At 47.6% G+C, this 19,755-nt stretch overlaps 1 protein-coding gene across 2 annotated transcripts in view; it reads left to right on the top strand.

The window, feature by feature from the left end:
• Positions 1-19,755, top strand: part of LOC140368735 (glutamate receptor ionotropic, NMDA 2C-like) — a 59,246-nt gene that overhangs the window by 18,178 nt on the left and 21,313 nt on the right. The window contains exons 4-11 of one of the 2 annotated variants that reach the window (XM_072455787.1): positions 645-833; positions 1,546-1,883; positions 4,283-4,397; positions 7,060-7,289; positions 11,640-11,808; positions 12,796-12,949; positions 13,598-13,723; positions 17,431-17,660. In XM_072455787.1, the coding sequence (XP_072311888.1) occupies positions 645-833; positions 1,546-1,883; positions 4,283-4,397; positions 7,060-7,289; positions 11,640-11,808; positions 12,796-12,949; positions 13,598-13,723; positions 17,431-17,660 (1,551 nt within the window). The remainder of the gene's footprint in view (positions 1-644; positions 834-1,545; positions 1,884-4,282; positions 4,398-7,059; positions 7,290-11,639; positions 11,809-12,795; positions 12,950-13,597; positions 13,724-17,430; positions 17,661-19,755) is intronic. The other variant, XM_072455789.1, reaches the window with a different exon arrangement.

Consider the following 19,755-nt stretch of genomic DNA (forward strand, 5'->3'; position numbering starts at 1 on the left):
TCTTCGGTTGCTTGGTTGCGTTCTTCCTCAGACTCTTCGGTTGCTTGGTTACGTTCTTCCTCAGGCTCTTCGGTTGCTTGGTTGCGTTCTTCCTCAGGCTCTTCGGTTGCTTGGTTGCGTTCTTCCTCAGGCTCTTCGGTTGCTTGGTTGCGTTCTTCCTCAGGCTCTTCGGTTGCTTGGTTGCGTTCTTCCTCAGGCTCTTCGATTGCTTGGTTACGTTCTTCCTCAGGCTCTTCGGTTGCTTGGTTGCGTTCTTCCTCAGGCTCTTCGGTTGCTTGGTTACGTTCTTCCTCAGGCTCTTCGGTTGCTTGGTTACGTTCTTCCTCAGGCTCTTCGGTTGCTTGGTTGCGTTCTTCCTCAGGCTCTTCGGTTGCTTGGTTGCGTTCTTCCTCAGGCTCTTCGGTTGCTTGGTTGCGTTCTTCCTCAGGCTCTTCGGTTGCTTGGTTGCGTTCTTCCTCAGGCTCTTCGGTTGCTTGGTTGCGTTCTTCCTTAGGCTCTTCGGTTGCTTGGTTGGGTTCTACCTCAGGCTCTTCGGTTGCTTGGTTACGTTCTTCCTCAGGCTCTTCGGTTGCTTGGTTGCGTTCTTCCTCAGGCTCTTCGGTTGCTTGGTTGCGTTCTTCCTCAGGCTCTTTGGTTGTTTGCAGCTGATGGAGGAGTACGACTGGGGAGAGTTCTCCGTCATCACCAGTTTCCTTCCGGGATACGACACGTTCGTCGACATCGTGGAGTCTTACACTGACTCCTCCTACTTCCTGTGGAGCCTGCAGGACGTGCTCACCATGGAGATGTCTGTGGGCTCCAACGACATCAAGACCCGGCGCATTCTGCAACAGGTCAGTGCCGCCCCCTGCTGGTGGGGGTTTCAGTCTGATTCTGTGCGCGTCTCTGGGACAGTTATCAAATCTGAAACCTTTAACCGCAAAAGAGCCACATGGGCCCGTTTCAAACCACACGAAAGTCAGAAAGAGTCTTAGAGCACCAGTAAAAAAGACCCCACAGAAAATACCCTGTAAACACTGTAAAACACAAATGGTAAATAAAACATCGCCTATGAATGATTGGTCACACCCAAAGAGCTGCACCAGAGGCTTTAGGAGCCGCTTTTGGCTCTTGGACGGTGGTTACAGTGGTTTTCATGTACTTTTTGTGGAAAAAACGTCTAACTCTGTAATTTAGACCAGAGTTGGGCGTCATGGCGATCTGTCTGCTAGTTTGGTTGTATTGTCATGTCTTTATTCTCTATTTCTCTATTTAATGCAGCGGTTTTGCATTTCTCCCTTTGTTTAGCCTTTGAGCGAGTGACAGCGAGATTTAACCAATCACTGCGGAGTGTGAGCTTGTAGAAGAAGTTGACGTTGTTGACTTCTTGAAAGCATTAAAAACACAAACTGTACCTGAATCGTGATGAAATCAAAATATCGCCGTATCGCCCCCGCGCCTGGTTTAGCCCTCCACAAACACGTTCAGGTTTCAGTTCCTGTTCCTGGACGTGTTGTGGTCCTGGTTCTTCTCCCTCAGGTTGTGGTCCTGGTTCTTCTCCCGCAGGTGGACGCTCAGGTGCTGCTGCTCTACTGCTCGTTCGAAGAGGCGCAGTATCTGTTCCATCAGGCGGCCGAGGTGGGGTTCATGGGCCCCGGGTACATCTGGATCTTACCCAGCATGGCGGTGGGGAACCCTGACAGCACGCCGCCCTCCAGCTTCCCCGTGGGCGTCATCGGGGTCATCACGGAGCAGTGGAGGAAGAGCCTGCGGCAGCGTGTCAGGGAAGGAGTCGCCGTCGTCGCTATAGCCGCCGAGAGCTTCAGGAAACAGCACGGCTTTGTACCTGAGGGCCACGCGGACTGCATCGGAGCGGGACGGACGGACAACAACTCCCTCTACAGGTGAGGAGCTGAGGAGGACCAGCGTCAGAGATGGGTTAGAGCTGGTCTAGAACTGGTTTAGAGTTTGTTTAGACCTGATTTGGAGCTAGTTTGGAGCTTGTTTAGACCTGGTTTGGCGCTAGTTTAGAGCTGGTTTAGAGCTGGGTTAGAACTGGGTCAGAGTTGGTTTAGAGTTTGTTTAGACCTGATTTGGAGCTAGTTTGGAGCTTGTTTAGACCTGGTTTGGCGCTAGTTTAGAGCTGGTTTAGAGCTGGTTTAGAGCTGGTTTGGACCTGGTTTGGCGCTAGTTTAAAGCTGGTTTAGAGCTGGGTTAGAACTGGGTCAGAGCTGGTTTAGAGTTTGTTTATTGCTAGCGTAGAGCTAGTTTAAAGCTTATTTAGACCTGGTTCGGAGCTAGTTTAGAGCCTGTTTAGAGCTAGTTTAGAGTTTGTTTAGACCTATTTTAGACCTGGTTTAGAGCTAGTTTAGAGCTGGTTTGGAGCTAGTTTAGAGCTACTTTAAAGCTGGTTTAGAACTGATTTATAGTTAGTTTAGAGCTGGTTTGGAGCTGTTTTAGAGGTAGTTTAGGCCTGGTTTAGAACTGGTTTAGAGCTAGTTTATTGCTGATTTAGAGCTAGTTTAGAGCTAGATAGAGCTGGTTTGGAGCTGGTTTAGAGCTAGTTTAGAGCTAATTTAGAGCTAGTTTGGAGCTGGTTTGGAACTGGTTTAGAGCTAGTTTAGAGCTGGTTTAGAGCTGGTTTAGAACTAGTTCAGAGCTAGTTCAGAGCTAGTTTGGAGCTGGTTTGGAGCTAGTTTAGAGCTGGTTTAGAGCTGGTTTAGAACTAGTTCAGAGCTAGTTCAGAGCTAGTTTGGAGCTGGTTTGGAGCTAGTTTAGAGCTGGTTTAGAGGTAGTTTAGGCCTGGTTTAGAACTGGTTTAGAGCTGGTTTAGAGCTAGTTTATTGCTGGTTTAGAGCTAGTTTAGAGCTAGATAGAGCTGGTTTGGAGCTTGTTTAGAGCTAGTTTAGAGCTAATTTAGAGCTAATTTAGAGCTAGTTTGGAGCTGGTTTGTAACTGGTTTAGAGCTAGTTTAGAGCTGGTTTAGAGCTGGTTTAGAGCTGGTTTAGAGCTGGTTTAGAGCTAGTTTAGTTTAGAGCTACTTTTGGAGCTGGTTTAGAGCTAGTTTAGAGCTAGCTTAGAGCAAGTTTAGAGCTGGTTTAGAGCCCCGATAGTGTGAAACCTCGCTAACCTCTAATCCAGCCTCGTCGTAGACACGTGACTCCGACTTAGACTTGGTTTGAACCCGATGCAGACTTAGAGCGTCCAAACCCAGATCCTTTGTGGCATTTAAACGCGATCTCGGCTGAAGACGTGCATTTTCCACCCCGCCTTCAATCGTTTGTCGGAGCCTCTCGCGTATTTACAAAACCGTTTATGTTTCCTACAAAGCAAACGCGGCTTCAGAGCGGGCGAGACGAGCACTTTGAACAAGCGGGAGTTCGTTTCTGTCACGTCGTCCAGCCCTAATTAATACAGAAATGAGCCCTTGTAAGAGTGGCGGCTGCTGTAAAGGTGCGTGGGTTTGTTTATCATAAGTAGCTATAAGATCAGGCTGATTGCGTGGCCTCATTTGCATATCCCCGCTCCTGATGCCTCCTTAATTAACGACAGCGCTCCCTGGGCACGACTTAATCTAACGTGGGCGACATCCCGGGCCCGTCGAGGGGGAAGCGAGCATGCTGATTGGCCAGGAAAGGCTCGTTAAGTGGGAAACGGAGGGCGATAATTGGTCAGGAAGAGCTCGTTAAGACCGACTGGAAGCTGGCGATTGGAGGAGGGGCCCCGGTCGTAAACAGCGAGACGAGGATAAGTTGGTTCGTCAGCGTTTTGAGTTTGAAAATTCACGTATTTGTAACGTTCTCGCTCTTGTTCCTTTCACTTTGGCGTGTTTTAGAACGTAAAATATTGTTTGGGCCAAAAACCACACATGGTTCTCACTCAGGCAGGTGATGTGGTGTTAGCACTCCATCTGCTGGCAGCACAGGGAGTTATCATGGGAAAATAAACAAAAGCTAGCTCTCATCAACATGCTAATGTAGCACACGGTGTTAATGAAGGTGATTTGAGTCAGAAATGTTTAAGTTCATCGGAAGTTTCTCCTGTTCTTCTAATTCTGACTTAGTTTGGTGGGAGGGCATCTGTGGTAAAGATTTATCACAGTTTTAATTCCGTTAAGTTGCAGTTTGTGAAGAAATTATGAAAAATAGGAGTTTAAACTGACAGGAAGTCGAGCTGAATCCCTCTGTGATGTCATCAGTGTGCGACACAGACAGTTTAAACCATGGTTGGACTAAATAAAGGTGTTTTATGGTGTTATTGTGTCAGATCAGAACTTTTGTGTGTGTGTGTGTGTGTGTTTCAGGCACATGATGAACGTGACGTGGGAGAGAAAAGACCTCTCCTTTAACTCTCAGGGTTTTCTGTCAAACCCGTCGCTGCTGCTGATCGCACTGGACCGAGACCGGCTCTGGGACAAGGTACCACAACATGTCCCTCACACGGGCCGCTAAACCAGGACTAGACCATGGCTAAACCAGGGCTAAACCAGGGCTAAACCAGGACTAAACCAGGACTAAACCAGGACAAAAACAGGACTAAACCAGCTCTGAACCAGGACTAAACCAGGACTAGACCAGGGCTAAACCAGGACTAAACCAGGACTAAACCAGGACTAAACCAGGACTAAACCAGGTCTAGACCAGGTTTAAACCATGACTAAACCATGACTAAACCAGGACTAAACCAGGGCTAAACCAGGACTAGACCAGGGCTAAACCAGGACTAAACCAGGACTAAACCAGCTCTGAACCAGGACTAAACCAGGACTAGACCAGGGCTAAACCAGGACTAAACCAGGACTAAACCAGGACTAGACCAGGGCTAAGCCAGGACTAAACCAGGACTAAACCAGGACTAAACCAGCTCTGAACCAGGACTAAACCAGGACTAAACCAGCTCTGAACCAGGACTAAACCAGGACTAGACCAGGACTAAACCAGGACTAAACCAGGACTAAACCAGGTCTAGACCAGGTTTAAACCATGACTAAACCATGACTAAACCAGGACTAAACCAGGTCTAAACCAGGACTAAACCAGGTCTAAACCAGGTCCAAACCAGGACTAAACTAAGTTCAAACCAGGGCTAAACCAGGACTAAACCAGGTTTAAACCAGGACTAAACCAGGACAAGTCCTGGTTCTGTCCTCTTTCTCCTCTGGAGTCTTGGACCTTGAGTTGGTCTGTGAAAGTCTCACATCAGGATTCAAACCGGTCTCTGTGGGTTTGAGGTGAAATCATGGAGCGCTGCAGTTGAACTCATTTAGCTTTGCCCCGAAAAGAACCACTTCATCAATGTCACCTCCAGCCGAGCCGGGAATACTCTGTGATACTCTGGAATACTCTGTGATACTCTGTGATACTCTGGAATGCTCTGTGATACTCTGGAATGCTCTGTGATACTCTGTGATACTCTGAGATACTCTATGATACTCTGAGATACTCTGAGATATTCTGGAATACTCTGGAATACTCTGGGATACTCTGTGATACTCTGTGATACTCTGAGATACTCTGTGATACTCTGAGATACTCTGTGATACTCTGTGATACTCTGAGATACTCTGGGATACTTTGGGATACTCTGAGATACTCTGTGATACTCTGTGATACTCTGAGATACTCTGGGATACTTTGGGATACTCTGTGATACTCTGGAATACTCTGTGATACTCTGGAATACTCTGTGATACTCTGAGATACTCTGAGATACTCTGGAATTCTCTGGAATACTCTGGGATACTCTGGAATACTCTGGGATACTCTGGGATACTTTGGGATACTTTGGGATACTCTGTGATACTCTGTGGTACTCTGTGGTACTCTGTGGTACTCTGTGATACTCTGTGATACTCTGGGACATTCCGAGCTTAATCCCAGTTTCTCCAGAGAAATCACAACTTGTTCTCCCTCATTTTTGCCTCTTTTCTTGAATTTAGGCTGTTGTCACCGGCTCTTGAAGCCCCTGTCGTTGGCCCCTTCTTATCTCGCCTCATCTTTTCTTGCCCCTTCTTCTTGTCCCGCCACTTCTTGTCTCCTCGCGCCTGCAGAAAGATAAAGTCTTGTTCCCACACTTGATCAGCAGCAGCTCCACGTTTGACAGGCTGAGCTGCAGTGACGCGCGGCTGAGCTGAGTGCGTGTTTTCTGGGGCAGATCTGACGAGCGCTGCCTGTGCCCCTGGAGCTCCCTGTTCACCCGGGGATTACGGCTAAACGTCTCTGGTTTTCGCTCGCTCCCACGTACACCTCGTCCCACGTACACCTCGTCCCGCGTACACCTCGTCCCACCTACACCTAGTCCAGGCCAGGTTAAGTAAAAGTAAGACATTAAGACAACTCTTTGACCAATCAGAGACGAGAATGGAGCCGAGTTATAAAGTTATAAAAAGGCGGGACGACTGTGACAAGGGTTTCATCAAGTTGTATTACATTAAATAATTTGACTATGTTCTCAGATGGGCACATATGGGCGGGGCTAACCTCTCTCTCCCTCAGGTGGGCAAGTATGGGCGGGGCTAACCTCTCTCCCTCAGGTGGGCATGTATGGGCGGGGCTAACCTCTCTCTCCCTCAGGTGGGCAAGTATGGGCGGGGCTAACCTCTCTCCCTCAGGTGGGCACGTATGGGCGGGGCTAACCTCTCTCTCTCTTACTCAGGTGGGCACGTATGGGCGGGGCTAACCTCTCTCTCTCCCTCAGGTGGGCACGTATGGGCGGGGCTAACCTCTCTCTCTCTCTCTCCCTCAGGTGGGCACGTATGGGCGGGGCTAACCTCTCTCTCTCTCTCCCTCAGGTGGGCACGTATGGGCGGGGCTAACCTCTCTCTCTCTCTCCCTCAGGTGGGCACGTATGGGCGGGGCTAACCTCTCTCTCTTACTCAGGTGGGCACGTATGGCTAACCTCTCTCTCTCCCTCAGGTGGGCATGTATGGGCGGGGCTAACCTCTCTCCCTCAGGTGGGCACATATGGGCGGGGCTAACCTCTCTCTCCCTCAGGTGGGTACGTATGGGTGGGGCTAACCTCTCTCTCTCCCTCAGGTGGGCACGTATGGGCGGGGCTAACCTCTCTCTCTCTCTCCCTCAGGTGGGCACGTATGGGCGGGGCATCCTCCAGGTGCGGTACCCGGTGTGGCCCAGGTACGGCAGCTTCCTGGAGCACGTGACAGATGACCGGCACCTGACCGTTGCCACGCTGGAGGAGCACCCGTTTGTGATGGTGGAGAACGTGGACCCGGGCACTGGCACCTGCGTCAGGAACACGGTGCCCTGCAGGAGGCAGCACAACCGCACTGAGAGGTACAACCGCACCCACAGGTACTGACCAGGTTATACATGTGTTTGTCCAACCTGAACCCACAAAACTGTGACCCCGCCCCCGTGACCCCGCCCCCGAACCTACCCAATGATGTCATTCAGAATGTTAACTTTGTTATTTTAGATTTAATATTTATTGTCTTGTGTCAAACATCGATATCTCAAAAACAAGGCAATCACTAAAGCACAATTCTAAACCAGGACTAAACCAGGACTAAACTAGGTCTAAACCAGGACTAAACTAGGTCTAAACCAGGACTAAACCAGGACTAAACCAGGACTAAACCAGGACTAAACCAGGTCTAAACTAGGTCTAAACTAGGACTGAACCAGGACTAAACTAGGTCTAAACCAGGACTAAACTAGGTCTAAACCAGGACTAAACTAGGTCTAAACCAGGACTAAACCAGGACTAAACCAGGACTAAACCAGGTCTAAACCAGGACTAAACCAGGACTAAACCAGGACTAAACTAGGTCTAAACCAGGACTAAACCAGGACTAAACCAGGTCTAAACCAGGACTAAACTAGGTCTAAACTAGGACTGAACCAGGACTAAACTAGGTCTAAAGCAGTTCTAAACACAAAACAGAATTAACATTCTGAATCACATGATCCTCTCAGTGTCGTTATGATTCTTTCACTGTTAGAAGCTTCTGTCACAGCTGCCCTGGGGCAGACTGACAGAAGCTAGGCTGCCAGTCTGTGCCATCTCCCTCCACTCACACATCACGTTTACACGTTCCGAGAAGTGGGCGAAGTGTCGACATTACGCACGATAAAATAAACCGTTTCATTTGTCGATCTCTTTTTTGCAGTGTAAACAAAGCCTTAAATATATTCATAGTTTTATAACAAATACATTATTCAATCAAATGTCATAAAAACAATACAAATGGGCTCAATGTCCCTTTGACGCTGAATATTCTCGCTCTGTTTAGCCCTTTGTTTGGTTCGTAACGTGTTTAAAGGTGTCTTATTGTGAGTTCACCTTTAAACCTTCTCATGTTCACGAGCCGTAACACAACGACGGCGCGGCGCACTGCGATTGCCGTTGGCGTCGCACCTCTTGAGTCCGGATGCTAAACCCCCGTCCCGCGGCGTCTCCGGGGACTCGCGCCGAGCTCCCGCCGCTCCAGACGGTAACGGCGCCGCGGCTCGGAAACGCAACACATCCTGCGGCAAAAAAAGCGTCCCAATCCCAGCGGAAAACGTGACATTTACGGCGGCAGAAGTGCTAAAATCTCGTATGCGACGGCAGTCGTTCTCCCTGGCGTTCCCTCCGGCGTGTTAGCGCTCCATCTACTGGCAGCGGTGGGAATTACCACGGGGAATTAACTCTCTCGGAATAGAAACCGTCAAAGTGTGAAGATTGTGTTTTCAAAGCATAAATAAACATTAGAAAAGGTCTCTTTGTACATTACACATTTACATTCACTTTTTCTTATAGTTATTCATCGTTATTTTCGTTTGATTTACGTTTTTCGCCGGACGTTTTTGTTCTTTGCGTTGCACCACGAATAAAGCTTCTATATTTAGCTTTTCTTTTCGAGCCATCATGTCCAAAGTACGGCCCGCGGACCAAACACAGACCTCAAAACCTCCTGGATTTGTAGCGCATTTCACCTTGTTCTAGTTTGTCCTGTTGCTGTCCCAAGCCTGGATAAAAGTGTCAGTCTGAGCGAGGATAAAGAACTCTAGACCCCGCGTCGGAAGCTGCTGCACGAGAGAGAACGACATCATCAAGTCAGAACCAAACCTGATGAAAAATGTTCCACCACAATCTTCAAACTATGGAGGAAACTCTCTGACAATCACATTTACATAATGAAATATAATAACCGTAAGTGTTTTGCTCGTGTTTACTTCAGACTCGGCCCCCGGTGACGTTAGCTCCGCCGCGCTGCCGCTCCCCCGAGAGCGCCGCGTTCAAGGTCTGAGCGTCAGGCTGAGCGACGAGCGGTGACAGGCAGCGCTGCGTTCAGGGAGCGCAGGACTAAACCAGGACTAAACCAGGACTAAACCAGGTTTAAACCAGGACTAAACCAGGTCCAAACCAGGACTAAACCAGGACTAAACCAGGACTAAACCAGTACTAAACCAGTACTAAACCAGGTCAAATCCAGGACTAAACCAGGACTAAACCAGGTTTAAACCAGATCAAAACCAGATCTAAACCAGGACTAAACCAGGTCTAAACCAGGACTTAACCAGGACTTAACCAGGTCTAAACCAGGACTAAAGCAGGACTAAACCAGGACTAAAGCAGGACTAAACCAGACTAAACCAGGACTAAACCAGGACTAAACCAGTACTAAACCAGGACTAAACCAGGTTTAAACCAGATCAAAACCAGATCTAAACCAGGACTAAACCAGGTCTAAACCAGGACTTAACCAGGTCTAAACCAAGACTAAAGCAGGACTAAAGCAGGACTAAACCAGGACTAAAGCAGGACTAAACCCGATCAAAACCAGATCTAAACCAGGACTAAACCAGGTCTAAACCAGGACTTAACCAGGACTTAACCAGGTCTAAACCAGGTCTAAACCAGGACTAAACCAGGACTAAACCAGAACTAAACCAAGACGAAACCAGGACTAAACCAGGACTAAACAAGGACTAAACCAGGACTAAACAGGACTAAACCAGGACGAAACCAGGACTAAACCAGATCTAAACCAGGACTAAACCAGGTCTAAACAAGGACTAAACCAGGACTAAACCAGGACGAAACCAGGACTAAACCATTAGATTATTATAGGAATATTATAGCTAAAGAAACAACATTTCCATGGAAACAAGCAGGAGGTACGAGTCAGGTTTGTGGAGATGCAGTTCACAGTAAGAACACTCTTTTTGTCCATGTTAGTACAATAAAACTATCCAAAATGAAAAATGTTTCTGTATAATTCATTTTGTGGCTCAAATGTTACGTACTGTGCCTTTAAAACCAGATATTTAAGGACTTATATCAAAGGTGTGGAATTATTTGTGTCTTAAGCAAAAAGACACGCAGATTTGATCACATTTTGGACCAAAAAATAATAAACAAGCTTCTTCTCTGAGCCTCACAAAAACATTCAGTTTCAAACGTCCCTGATTTGTGATGTCACAGCTCTGGAGGTTTCCTGCGCATACATCATCACAGACTCCAATCACCTTCGACACAACTGTGTGTTCACATTAGCGTGTCGGGGCAAGCTAGCTTTTGTTCAATTCCCCGCTGTAATTCCCTCTGCTGCCAGTAGATGGAGCGCTAACACAAATCCTGACGTGGGAAACACCTGACCGAGAGAAAGCGATTGGTGCTCTTCAGGACGAGCTTAATTTTAACTTCTAAAACGCGAAACGCCAACGTCAAAAGAACGGAGGGAAAGTTGAAACCGAGTGTTTTGGTGAGGCTCGGAGAAGATGAACTCTGGAGGACGGTTTTAAAATCACCTCCGTTTTGTCTGGTCAATTCCGCCACAAATGTCCTGTTTTTTTTTATTTAATTATCATTGCTCAAAGTCGACATTTGCAGATTAGCATTTCCCTCAGACGAAACACGCGGTCGACGTTTACGCGCCGCGTCCCGACTGACGAAAACAAGAGCGCGTCAGATCGTCCTCGGTTTGCCTTTGGGCCACGTTTGCGCCCTCTAGAGTTCGCTCCGCCCGTGTCACAGCTGAATTATGAATGGAACACGTTTCACTGCAAAAAACATCCTGCCCAGACTCGCTTGAAATGACATGAATCAGATTTTGAATCTGGAAGAGAATATTTCACTGGTTTCTTTATTTAAGAATATAAAATAACAAAACTAAAAGGAACACGGAACAAAACAAGAGAGTTATTCAAATTAGTCCAAAAGTAATTGTCTGAATTTGTTGTTTGTAATAATAATAATAATAATAATAATGATAATTATGTTAATAATAAGTGAGAGAGAGTCGACGGTTAATCTAATCATCTTAGACTTAACGTGAATGAACCCTCGAGCTTTCTCCTGCAAACTCCTCCCAGCGTCTGAAGCCCTTTTCCAAACCTCCAAAAAGTCCATTTCTGCCAGTGGTTTTCAAACGAAAGGAACCAAAGCGGGTCGAAACCAGAACTGAACCAGAACTAAAACCTGGGACCGAACCCTGGATTTCATGAACCGGGTAAAAACCAGGACAAACGACCAAAATGTAGACGTGATCCCGGGACTGAACCAGGTCCAGAACTCTGGTTCAAGAGCAGGTCTCATCCGGGTCCAAACCCGAACGCGACCATCTCGAGCGCTCGTGCCTCAGTTTGAGAACCACTGAAAAACACGCCCCGCTCGCGTTCCTCCCTCGCTGACCACGCCTTTGCTTCTGACCCCAGCGTGATCGGCCACTCAGAGTCCTACACCAAACTGTGCTGCAAGGGCTTCTGCATCGACATCCTCAAGAAGCTCTCCAAGACCATCAAGTTCTCCTACGACCTGTACCTGGTGACCAACGGCAAGCACGGCAAGCTGGTGCGGGGGACGTGGAACGGCATGATCGGAGAGGTGAGGGAACGCCGCCGTGTCGCTCGCCAAAACCACCTTTGTCAGAGCAGCACGTATACGCACTAATTGAGTTTTTAACCATTTAAAATCCATTATTTGGGAGATTGGACTTTATATATATTTTTTGTGTTCATTGTTGTTTTGTATGTTTTTACCACATATTTTTGGGAATAAATAGTAATAATCCATTTATTAACTTTCCGAAGTAAGATGACCGCTCAGGTGCAGTTCCCGCTCGGCCACTAGAGTAATCAGAGTCCCACAGAGACGCGAGCTGTTTACGAGCCAGATCAGGTCAAAGACGAGAGCGGGGGGGCGGAGTCAGGGAACACTCACCGAGACCGCGGGGGGGCGCAGTCAGGTAACACTCAGCGAGGCCGCGGGGGGGCGGAGTCAGGTAACACTTGTGTGGTTCCAGGTCGTGTACAGTAGTAAAAGTACTCCCTGTACTTCCAGGTCGTGTACAGGATGGTTGCAGTCATGTACAGTTGTAAAAGTACTCCCTGTACTTCCAGGTCGTGTACAGGATGATTGCAGATGTGTCCAGTAATAAAAGTACTCCCTGTACTTCCAAGTCGTGTACAGGATGGTTGCAGATGTGTCCAGTAATAAAAGTACTCCCTGTACTTCCAAGTCGTGTACAGGATGGTTGCAGTCATGCACAGTTGTAAAAGTACTCCCTGTACTTCCAGGTCGTGTAAAGGATGATTGCAGATGTGTCCAATAGTAAAAGTACTTCCTGTACTTCCAGGTCGTGTACAGGATGGTTGCAGATGTGTACAGTAGTAAAAGTACCTTCTGTACTTCCAGGTTGTGTACAGGATGATTGCAGTTGTGTACAGTAGTAAAAGTACCTTCTGTACTTCCAGGTCGTGTACAGGATGATTGCAGTTGTGTACAGTAGTAAAAGTACTTCCTGTACTTCCAGGTCGTGTACAGGATGATTGCAGTTGTGTACAGTAGTAAAAGTACTTCCTGTACTTCCAGGTCGTGTACAGGAGAGCCGACATGGCCATCGGCTCGCTCACCATAAACGAGGAGCGCTCTGAGATCATCGACTTCTCCGTCCCGTTCGTGGAGACGGGCATCAGCGTGATGGTCGCCCGTAGCAACGGCACCGTGTCGCCCTCCGCCTTCCTGGGTAATGACGCCGGATGCCCTCGCCGCCCCCAGAGAGCGGACATTTTAGCAGTAGAAAAAAAACAGGTTGAAATGTGGCGACCGAAGGCAGAAGACGTTTTATGTTTCGACGTTTTTTTCTTTTCTCTGTATTTTAGAGTCGATAAAGTTCTAATACAATTAATGCTTCAGTGGGCATAAAGTCTTCCTTGAGTCAATGTGAAACACGACTTTTTCCCTCTTTTGAGACGTTGAACATTCGCTCCGTCGATGTTCAAATGCAGCAGACGGCGTTAGCATTGCGGTAGCATTTAGCATGAAGCCGTCGTTAGCATTTATGAATATTTATACACATTCGGGCCGTTAGAGTTAGACTTAGGGAATTGATTCTTCACGTCTTCAACCCCGACGGGATCAGCAGCGTCAGCAACACATTTAAATATGACAACAACCTTTAAATGCATCCGTTTTGCTAGTGTTTAGTTCGTTTTGCTAGTTTTTAGCATCTGTCTTTGGTAAAACTCTTGACGTTCTTGTTGGCTCTTGGCCGATCAGAGCAGTTCTTCCAAATCGAAATGAACGGATTGTGATTAGCATTGTTAGCATTGTGGCAGCCGCGTTGTGCCAGATGCCCTACCGCCCACCTGTGACTCCTCCCTCTCCCCCTCAGAGCCGTACAGTCCCGCCGTGTGGGTGATGATGTTCGTCATGTGCCTCACAGTCGTCGCCATAACGGTGTTTGTGTTCGAGTACCTGAGTCCGATGGGATACGACCAGAGCCTGCTCAGAGCCAAAGGTTAGTGCTGCCGCGCCCCTCAGAGCCAAAGGTGAGTGCTGCCGCGCCCCTCAGAGCCAAAGGTTAGTGCTGCCACGCCCCTCAGAGCAAAAGGTGAGTGCTGCCGCGCCCCTCAGAGCCAAAGGTTAGTGCTGCCACGCCCCTCAGAGCAAAAGGTGAGTGCTGCCGCGCCCCTCAGAGCCAAAGGTGAGTGTTGCCGCGCCCCTCAGAGCCAAAGGTTAGTGCTGCCACGCCCCTCAGAGCCAAAGGTTAGTGCTGCCACGCCCCTCAGAGCAAAAGGTGAGTGCTGCCGCGCCCCTCAGAGCCAAAGGTGAGTGTTGCCGCGCCCCTTTGAGCCAAAGGTGAGTGCTCCCGCGCCTCTCAGAGCCAAAGGTGAGTGCTCCCGCGCCCCTTTGAGCCAAAGGTGAGTGCTCCCGCGCCCCTCAGAGCCAAAGGTGAGTGCTTCCGCGCCCCTCAGAGCCAAAGGTGAGTGCTGCCATGCCCCTCAGAGCCAAAGGTGAGTGCTCCCGCGCCCCTCAGAGCCAAAGGTGAGTGCTTCCGCGCCCCTCAGAGCCAAAGGTGAGTGCTCCCGCGCCCCTCAGAGCCAAAGGTGAGTGCTCCCGCGCCCCTCAGAGCCAAAGGTGAGTGCTTCCGCGCCCCTCAGAGCCAAAGGTGAGTGCTCCCGCGCCCCTCAGAGCCAAAGGTGAGTGCTCCCGCGCCCCTCAGAGCCAAAGGTGAGTGGTGAGACTAAACCTTTATTTAGTCCAACGATGGTTTAAACTGTCAGAAAAGTGTGTCAGTGTAAACTGTCTCTGTGTCACACACTGATGACATCACAGGGATACAACTCCACTTTCTGTCATTTTAAACTTTTCAAAATGTCTTCACAAACTGTACCTTAACAGAAGTAAAACCATGATAAATATTGATAACAGGTTCGATTCACCAAACTAAGTCAGGATTAGAAGAACGTGTCATATAGATTTTAAACACAAATGTAGTTTAGAGTTTAGAGTCCCACATGTAAACCTCCCCCGTCAAAGCCGGTTCTCCAGCGGCACAAGTAGCTGCGGGATCCCGACCGAACCAATCAGTCCCACAATGCACCAGTGACACCGCCAAAGGTCGCCGCCGTCGCGCTTTTTAATTAGCGTTAGCCGCGCGCTAATCGAAGTTTGATGAATGAAGCGGCACGCGGGACCGCTCGGCGCCGCGGACAGAAGTTCGACGAAAGGTTAGAACTCAGGAGGAACCGTGAGCGTTTGGGAACTTTGAGCAAGAAAAAGTCCCTCCACGAGAGCGTTAGTCGTGACCGGAGTCGACAAAACGACAAAAACTGGATCGGTGGATTTTTAGAATAACTCGGGACTTTTTCTTTCTCGTCTTTTTTTTACTTAGTTTTCCTTTTCCAAACGAGATCAGACTCGGATGGAACGGTTCACACGACCAACTCCACAAATAAGACGACGATCAGGTTTTGGCCTACAGTTTGCTGCCTTTAGATTGAAAATGACTTTGGACAGACGGCGAAATGTCTCCACTTCCTGAAACTGGTGGTGGAAAGTAACAAAGTACAAAAGTAAAAGTACTCGTCTTTCTGTCGTATCTGCACTTTACTACAGTTTTACAGCGGATACTTGTTACTGTTACTGCCTTTGAGAGTACTGCGTCTGTACTTTCCACATCTCCTGAAGGTTTTGATGTTGAGTCCCAGCTTTGAGCAAACAAATACTTATATCAGCTACAATAAACTGGGAAATTGAAGTTATTCTTTTCACAAAACCATTTTACAGACGTTTCAAAATCTTTTACTTTTTACAAAAGTACATTTTTAAACGGGTACTTCAAAACATGTACTTAAAGCGCCCCCTACAGGTCGGACGACTCAATCTGAAACGCAGTTAAGATAAATATGTTTTGAAATTTCCTAAAAAATATAACATTTTATCACAGAATAGCACATTTTTTAGGTTAATAATGTCACTTCCTGTTTGTAAATGATGACATCACAGTAGGAAATTACCCAGCAAACACTGGGCCAAAACGTATAATGTCACAATGTTTTTTATCTGACGAATAAAAATATATGAGAGCGACTTTATTTTGTGTAATTAATGTTTAGAGTCAAAAAAGTTGTTTCTTTGTGTAAATGTCACTTCCTCTATGAGTTTCCCTGGTGTGATGTCACTTCCTGTTCTTTCAAACACATTTCTGTTCGATTTATTCGTACAGCAGGTAAAAACAAACCAAATAAAGTCAAAATTAGAACATCGTAAGAATCTGTCACAGGCACTTTAAGTCATTTGTTTTATGTGATACTTTTACTCGAGTATGTTTTTGCTCCCGTAGCTGTACTTTTACTTCAGTAACAATAACAATACTTCCTCCACCATTGCCGGGAAACCTTTCACTTTTCAAACGTGTCGACGCACTTCTTGATTTGATTGGTTTCTATATTTGATTCCGGCGTTTGTTTGTACAAATGTAATCGCCGTTTGTCGCAGACGGAGCGCGAATAAAACGAGCCTCGATTCACTGAATAGCCTCATTTTCACCTGCAAACCTCAGGACGCTCGCTCCAAAAACAAAGATTGGAATTCGCCTGCCAGTTCCAAATGTTTTGTTTTGCACTTGTTTTTTTTTGTGGAGAGCACTGTTAAACTTTGCTGTCGGTACAGGGCGTGTTTCTGTCAGTTTTACAGTGCACACAACCTTTTAATTCAAATCGTGGTCGAGAAATTTGTACGTGAGTAAAAAGCCATTACCGTATTTTCCGGACTATAAGTCGCACCCTTTTTCATAGTTTTGCCCTGGGTACGACTAAACTTATATTTATACTCATATACTTATACTCCGGAGCGACTTATATGTGATATTTTTTGTTATTTTCACACTTGCAACTGCATTTCATACTCCATTGCGACTTATATATGATATTTTCTTCTCTATTATGCATTTTTTTGGTGCGACTTATACTCCGGAAAATACGGTTCTTCAAAATTATATTACTCAAGTTGTGGTCCAAGAAATGTAAGACTAACATTTGATTTATGATTTGAATTTTCCGTCATTGTTTCCTCATCAAAAATACGTGTTTATTGTCTCTGAGCCTCACAAAAACCCTCAGTTTTTTCCCAACTTTCCCAAATTTCCCAGATGTTTTATGTCTGAGGTAGCGATCTGGATGTCTCCCGAGATGTTTTTAACTCGATAAATCATCACAGACTCCAATCACCTTCATTACAACCGCGCGCTCATATTAGCGTGTCGGGGCAAGCTAGCTTTTGTTTGCCTCCCCGTGGTAATTCCCTCTGCTGCCAGTAGATGGAGCGCTAACTCTAAATCACAAAATCACCTTCATTACAATCGCGCGCTCACATTAGCGGGTCGGGGCAAGCTAGCTTTTGTTTACCTCCCCGTGGTAGTTCCCTCTGCTGCCAGTAGATGGAGCGCTAACGCTAAATCACGAAATCACTTTCATTACAACCGCGCGCTCACATTAATATATCGGGGCAAGCTAGCTTTTGCGTACCTCACCGTTGTAATTCCCTCTGCTGCCAGTAGATGGAGCGCCAAGAGGAAGTCACGCATCGTTTTCAGTACAAACTTTATTTAAAATTCGAAAACACGAGACGCCAAAGTAAAAGAACGAGACATTACGCTTTTGTCACTCGTCACTTCATTCCGAACGTGTGCAAACCCAAGCGTTTGACCAGTGTCTCCCTCAGCTCCCGGAGGTCCCACGTTCACCATCGGGAAGTCCGTGTGGCTCCTGTGGGGCATCGTCTTCAACAACTCTGTGCCGATCGAGAACCCCAAAGGGACCACCAGCAAGATCATGGTCCTGGTCTGGGCCTTCTTCGCCGTAATCTTCCTCGCCTCCTACACAGCCAACCTGGCTGCGTTTATGATCCAGGAGCAGTACATCGACACGGTGTCCGGCCTGTCCGACAAGAAGGTGAGACCGGGACAGGGGCCGCGAGACCGGGACCGGACCACAAGACCGGGACCGCGAGACGGGGACCGGACCACAAGACCGGACCGCAAGACCGGGACTGGACCACAAGACCGGACCGCGAGACCGGGACTGGACCACATGACAGAGACCGGACCGTGAGACCGGGACCGGACCACAAGACCGGGACCGGACCGGGACTGTACCACAAGACCGGGACTGGACCACAAGACCGGGACTGGACCACAAGACCGGTACTGGACTGGGACTGGACCGCAAAACCGGGACCGGACCGGGACTGGACCAGGACTGGACCGGGACTGGACCACAAGACCTGGACTGGACCACAAGACCGGTACTGGACCGGGACTGGACCGGACCACAAGACCGGGACTGGACCACAAGACCGGTACTGGACCGTGACTGGACCACAAGACCAGGACCGGACCAGAAGACCGGGACTGGACCACAAGACCGGGACTGGACCACAAGACAGAGACCGGACCACAAGACCGGGACAGGACCACAAGACTGGGACCGGACCACAAGACCGGGACTGGACCACAAGACCGGGACCGGACCACAAGACCGGGACTGGACCACAAGACCGGGACCGTACCGCAAGACCGGGACTGGACCACAAGACCAGGACCGGATCACAAGACCAGGACCGGACCGCAAGACCGGGACCGGACCACAAGACCAAGACCTGACCACAAGACGGGGACCGGACCACGAGACCAGGACCGGACCACAAGACCAAGACCTGACCACAAGACGGGGACCGGACCACGAGACCTGGACCGGAACCGGGACTTGAGCACAACACCGGGACCGGACCGCAAGACCGGGATAGGACCGGGACTGGACCGGGTCTTAGAAGCCTCCGCTCGCTCCTGAAATGGTGTTGTTTCGTCAAACGGTCCAGAACAAAGACGCTTCAGACACAAAGACACAAAATAAATAAATGTATTAAGTGATTTTACTTCTAAAGGTCTCGTGTTGCATACATTATGTTCAAAGATAAACCCGTGTAACCTCCAGTCAGATGTTCCACCACCACTGAAGGTTAATACATGCGCATACTTCATATTTATCATACAAAACTAACACGCTTTTATCGCTCGCTGTGTCTGAGAATCACACAGGAACATTTTTAACAATTTAACTCTGAAACGTTATATTTTCAGTGAATACTGTTATTTAAATACTAAGAATTATAATGATTCATGTTTATTCTGCTTTGTTGTCATAATGTGGGTCAATATTCTGGGTAAACGTAAAGCGCCCCCTACTGCAGTTAAGTTTTATACATTTAATATTTTGCAAAAAAATCTAAAAATGTAATTTCAGAAGAGCTCATTTTTTAGGTTTGTAATGTCACTTCCTGTTTGTAAAAATGACATCACATTAGGACATTACCCAGCAACCACCGGGCCACATTGACTCCGCCCCCTAAACGCTTAAATGTCGACTTTATATTTGAAGAATTACATCTTTATTTGGACTACGACTTTATTCTCATAAATGTATGACTTTCTTCTCTTCAAATTACGAGTTTATTCTCAAAAATGTCTGAACACTCATCTAATGTCACAATTGTTTTATTTATTTGACAAATAAAACTATATGAGAGCGACTTTATTTTGTTGAATTCATGTTTAGAGGAAAAAGTTGTTTCTTTGTGTAAATTCGGCATAAACTTTGACTGGAATGAGTTTCCCGGTGTGATGTCACTTCCTGTATGAGTGTCCCTGGTGTGATGTCACTTCCTGTATGAGTGTCCTTGGTGTGATGTCACTTCCTGTATGAGTGTCCCTGGTGTGATGTCACTTCCTGCATGAGTGTCCCTGGTGTGATGTCACTTCCTGTATGAGTGTCCCTGGTGTGATGTCACTTCCTGTATGAGTGTCCCTGGTGTGGTGTCACTTCCTGTATGAGTGTCCCTAGTGTGATGTCACTTCCTGTATGAGTGTCCCAGGTGTGATGTCACTTCCTGTCATTTTCTTCATGTCGACTTTTCTCCACAAAAACGTACGTTATATGTACGACAGGTACAAACGAGAAACGTATTCACACTGTGATGTTGAGTTTAGGT

This window comes from Eucyclogobius newberryi, unplaced genomic scaffold (genome assembly GCF_026437365.1).
Source record: "Eucyclogobius newberryi isolate DKJ021-1_F unplaced genomic scaffold, fEucNew1.0.hap1 SCAF_20, whole genome shotgun sequence".
Lineage (NCBI taxonomy): Eukaryota > Metazoa > Chordata > Actinopteri > Gobiiformes > Gobiidae > Eucyclogobius > Eucyclogobius newberryi.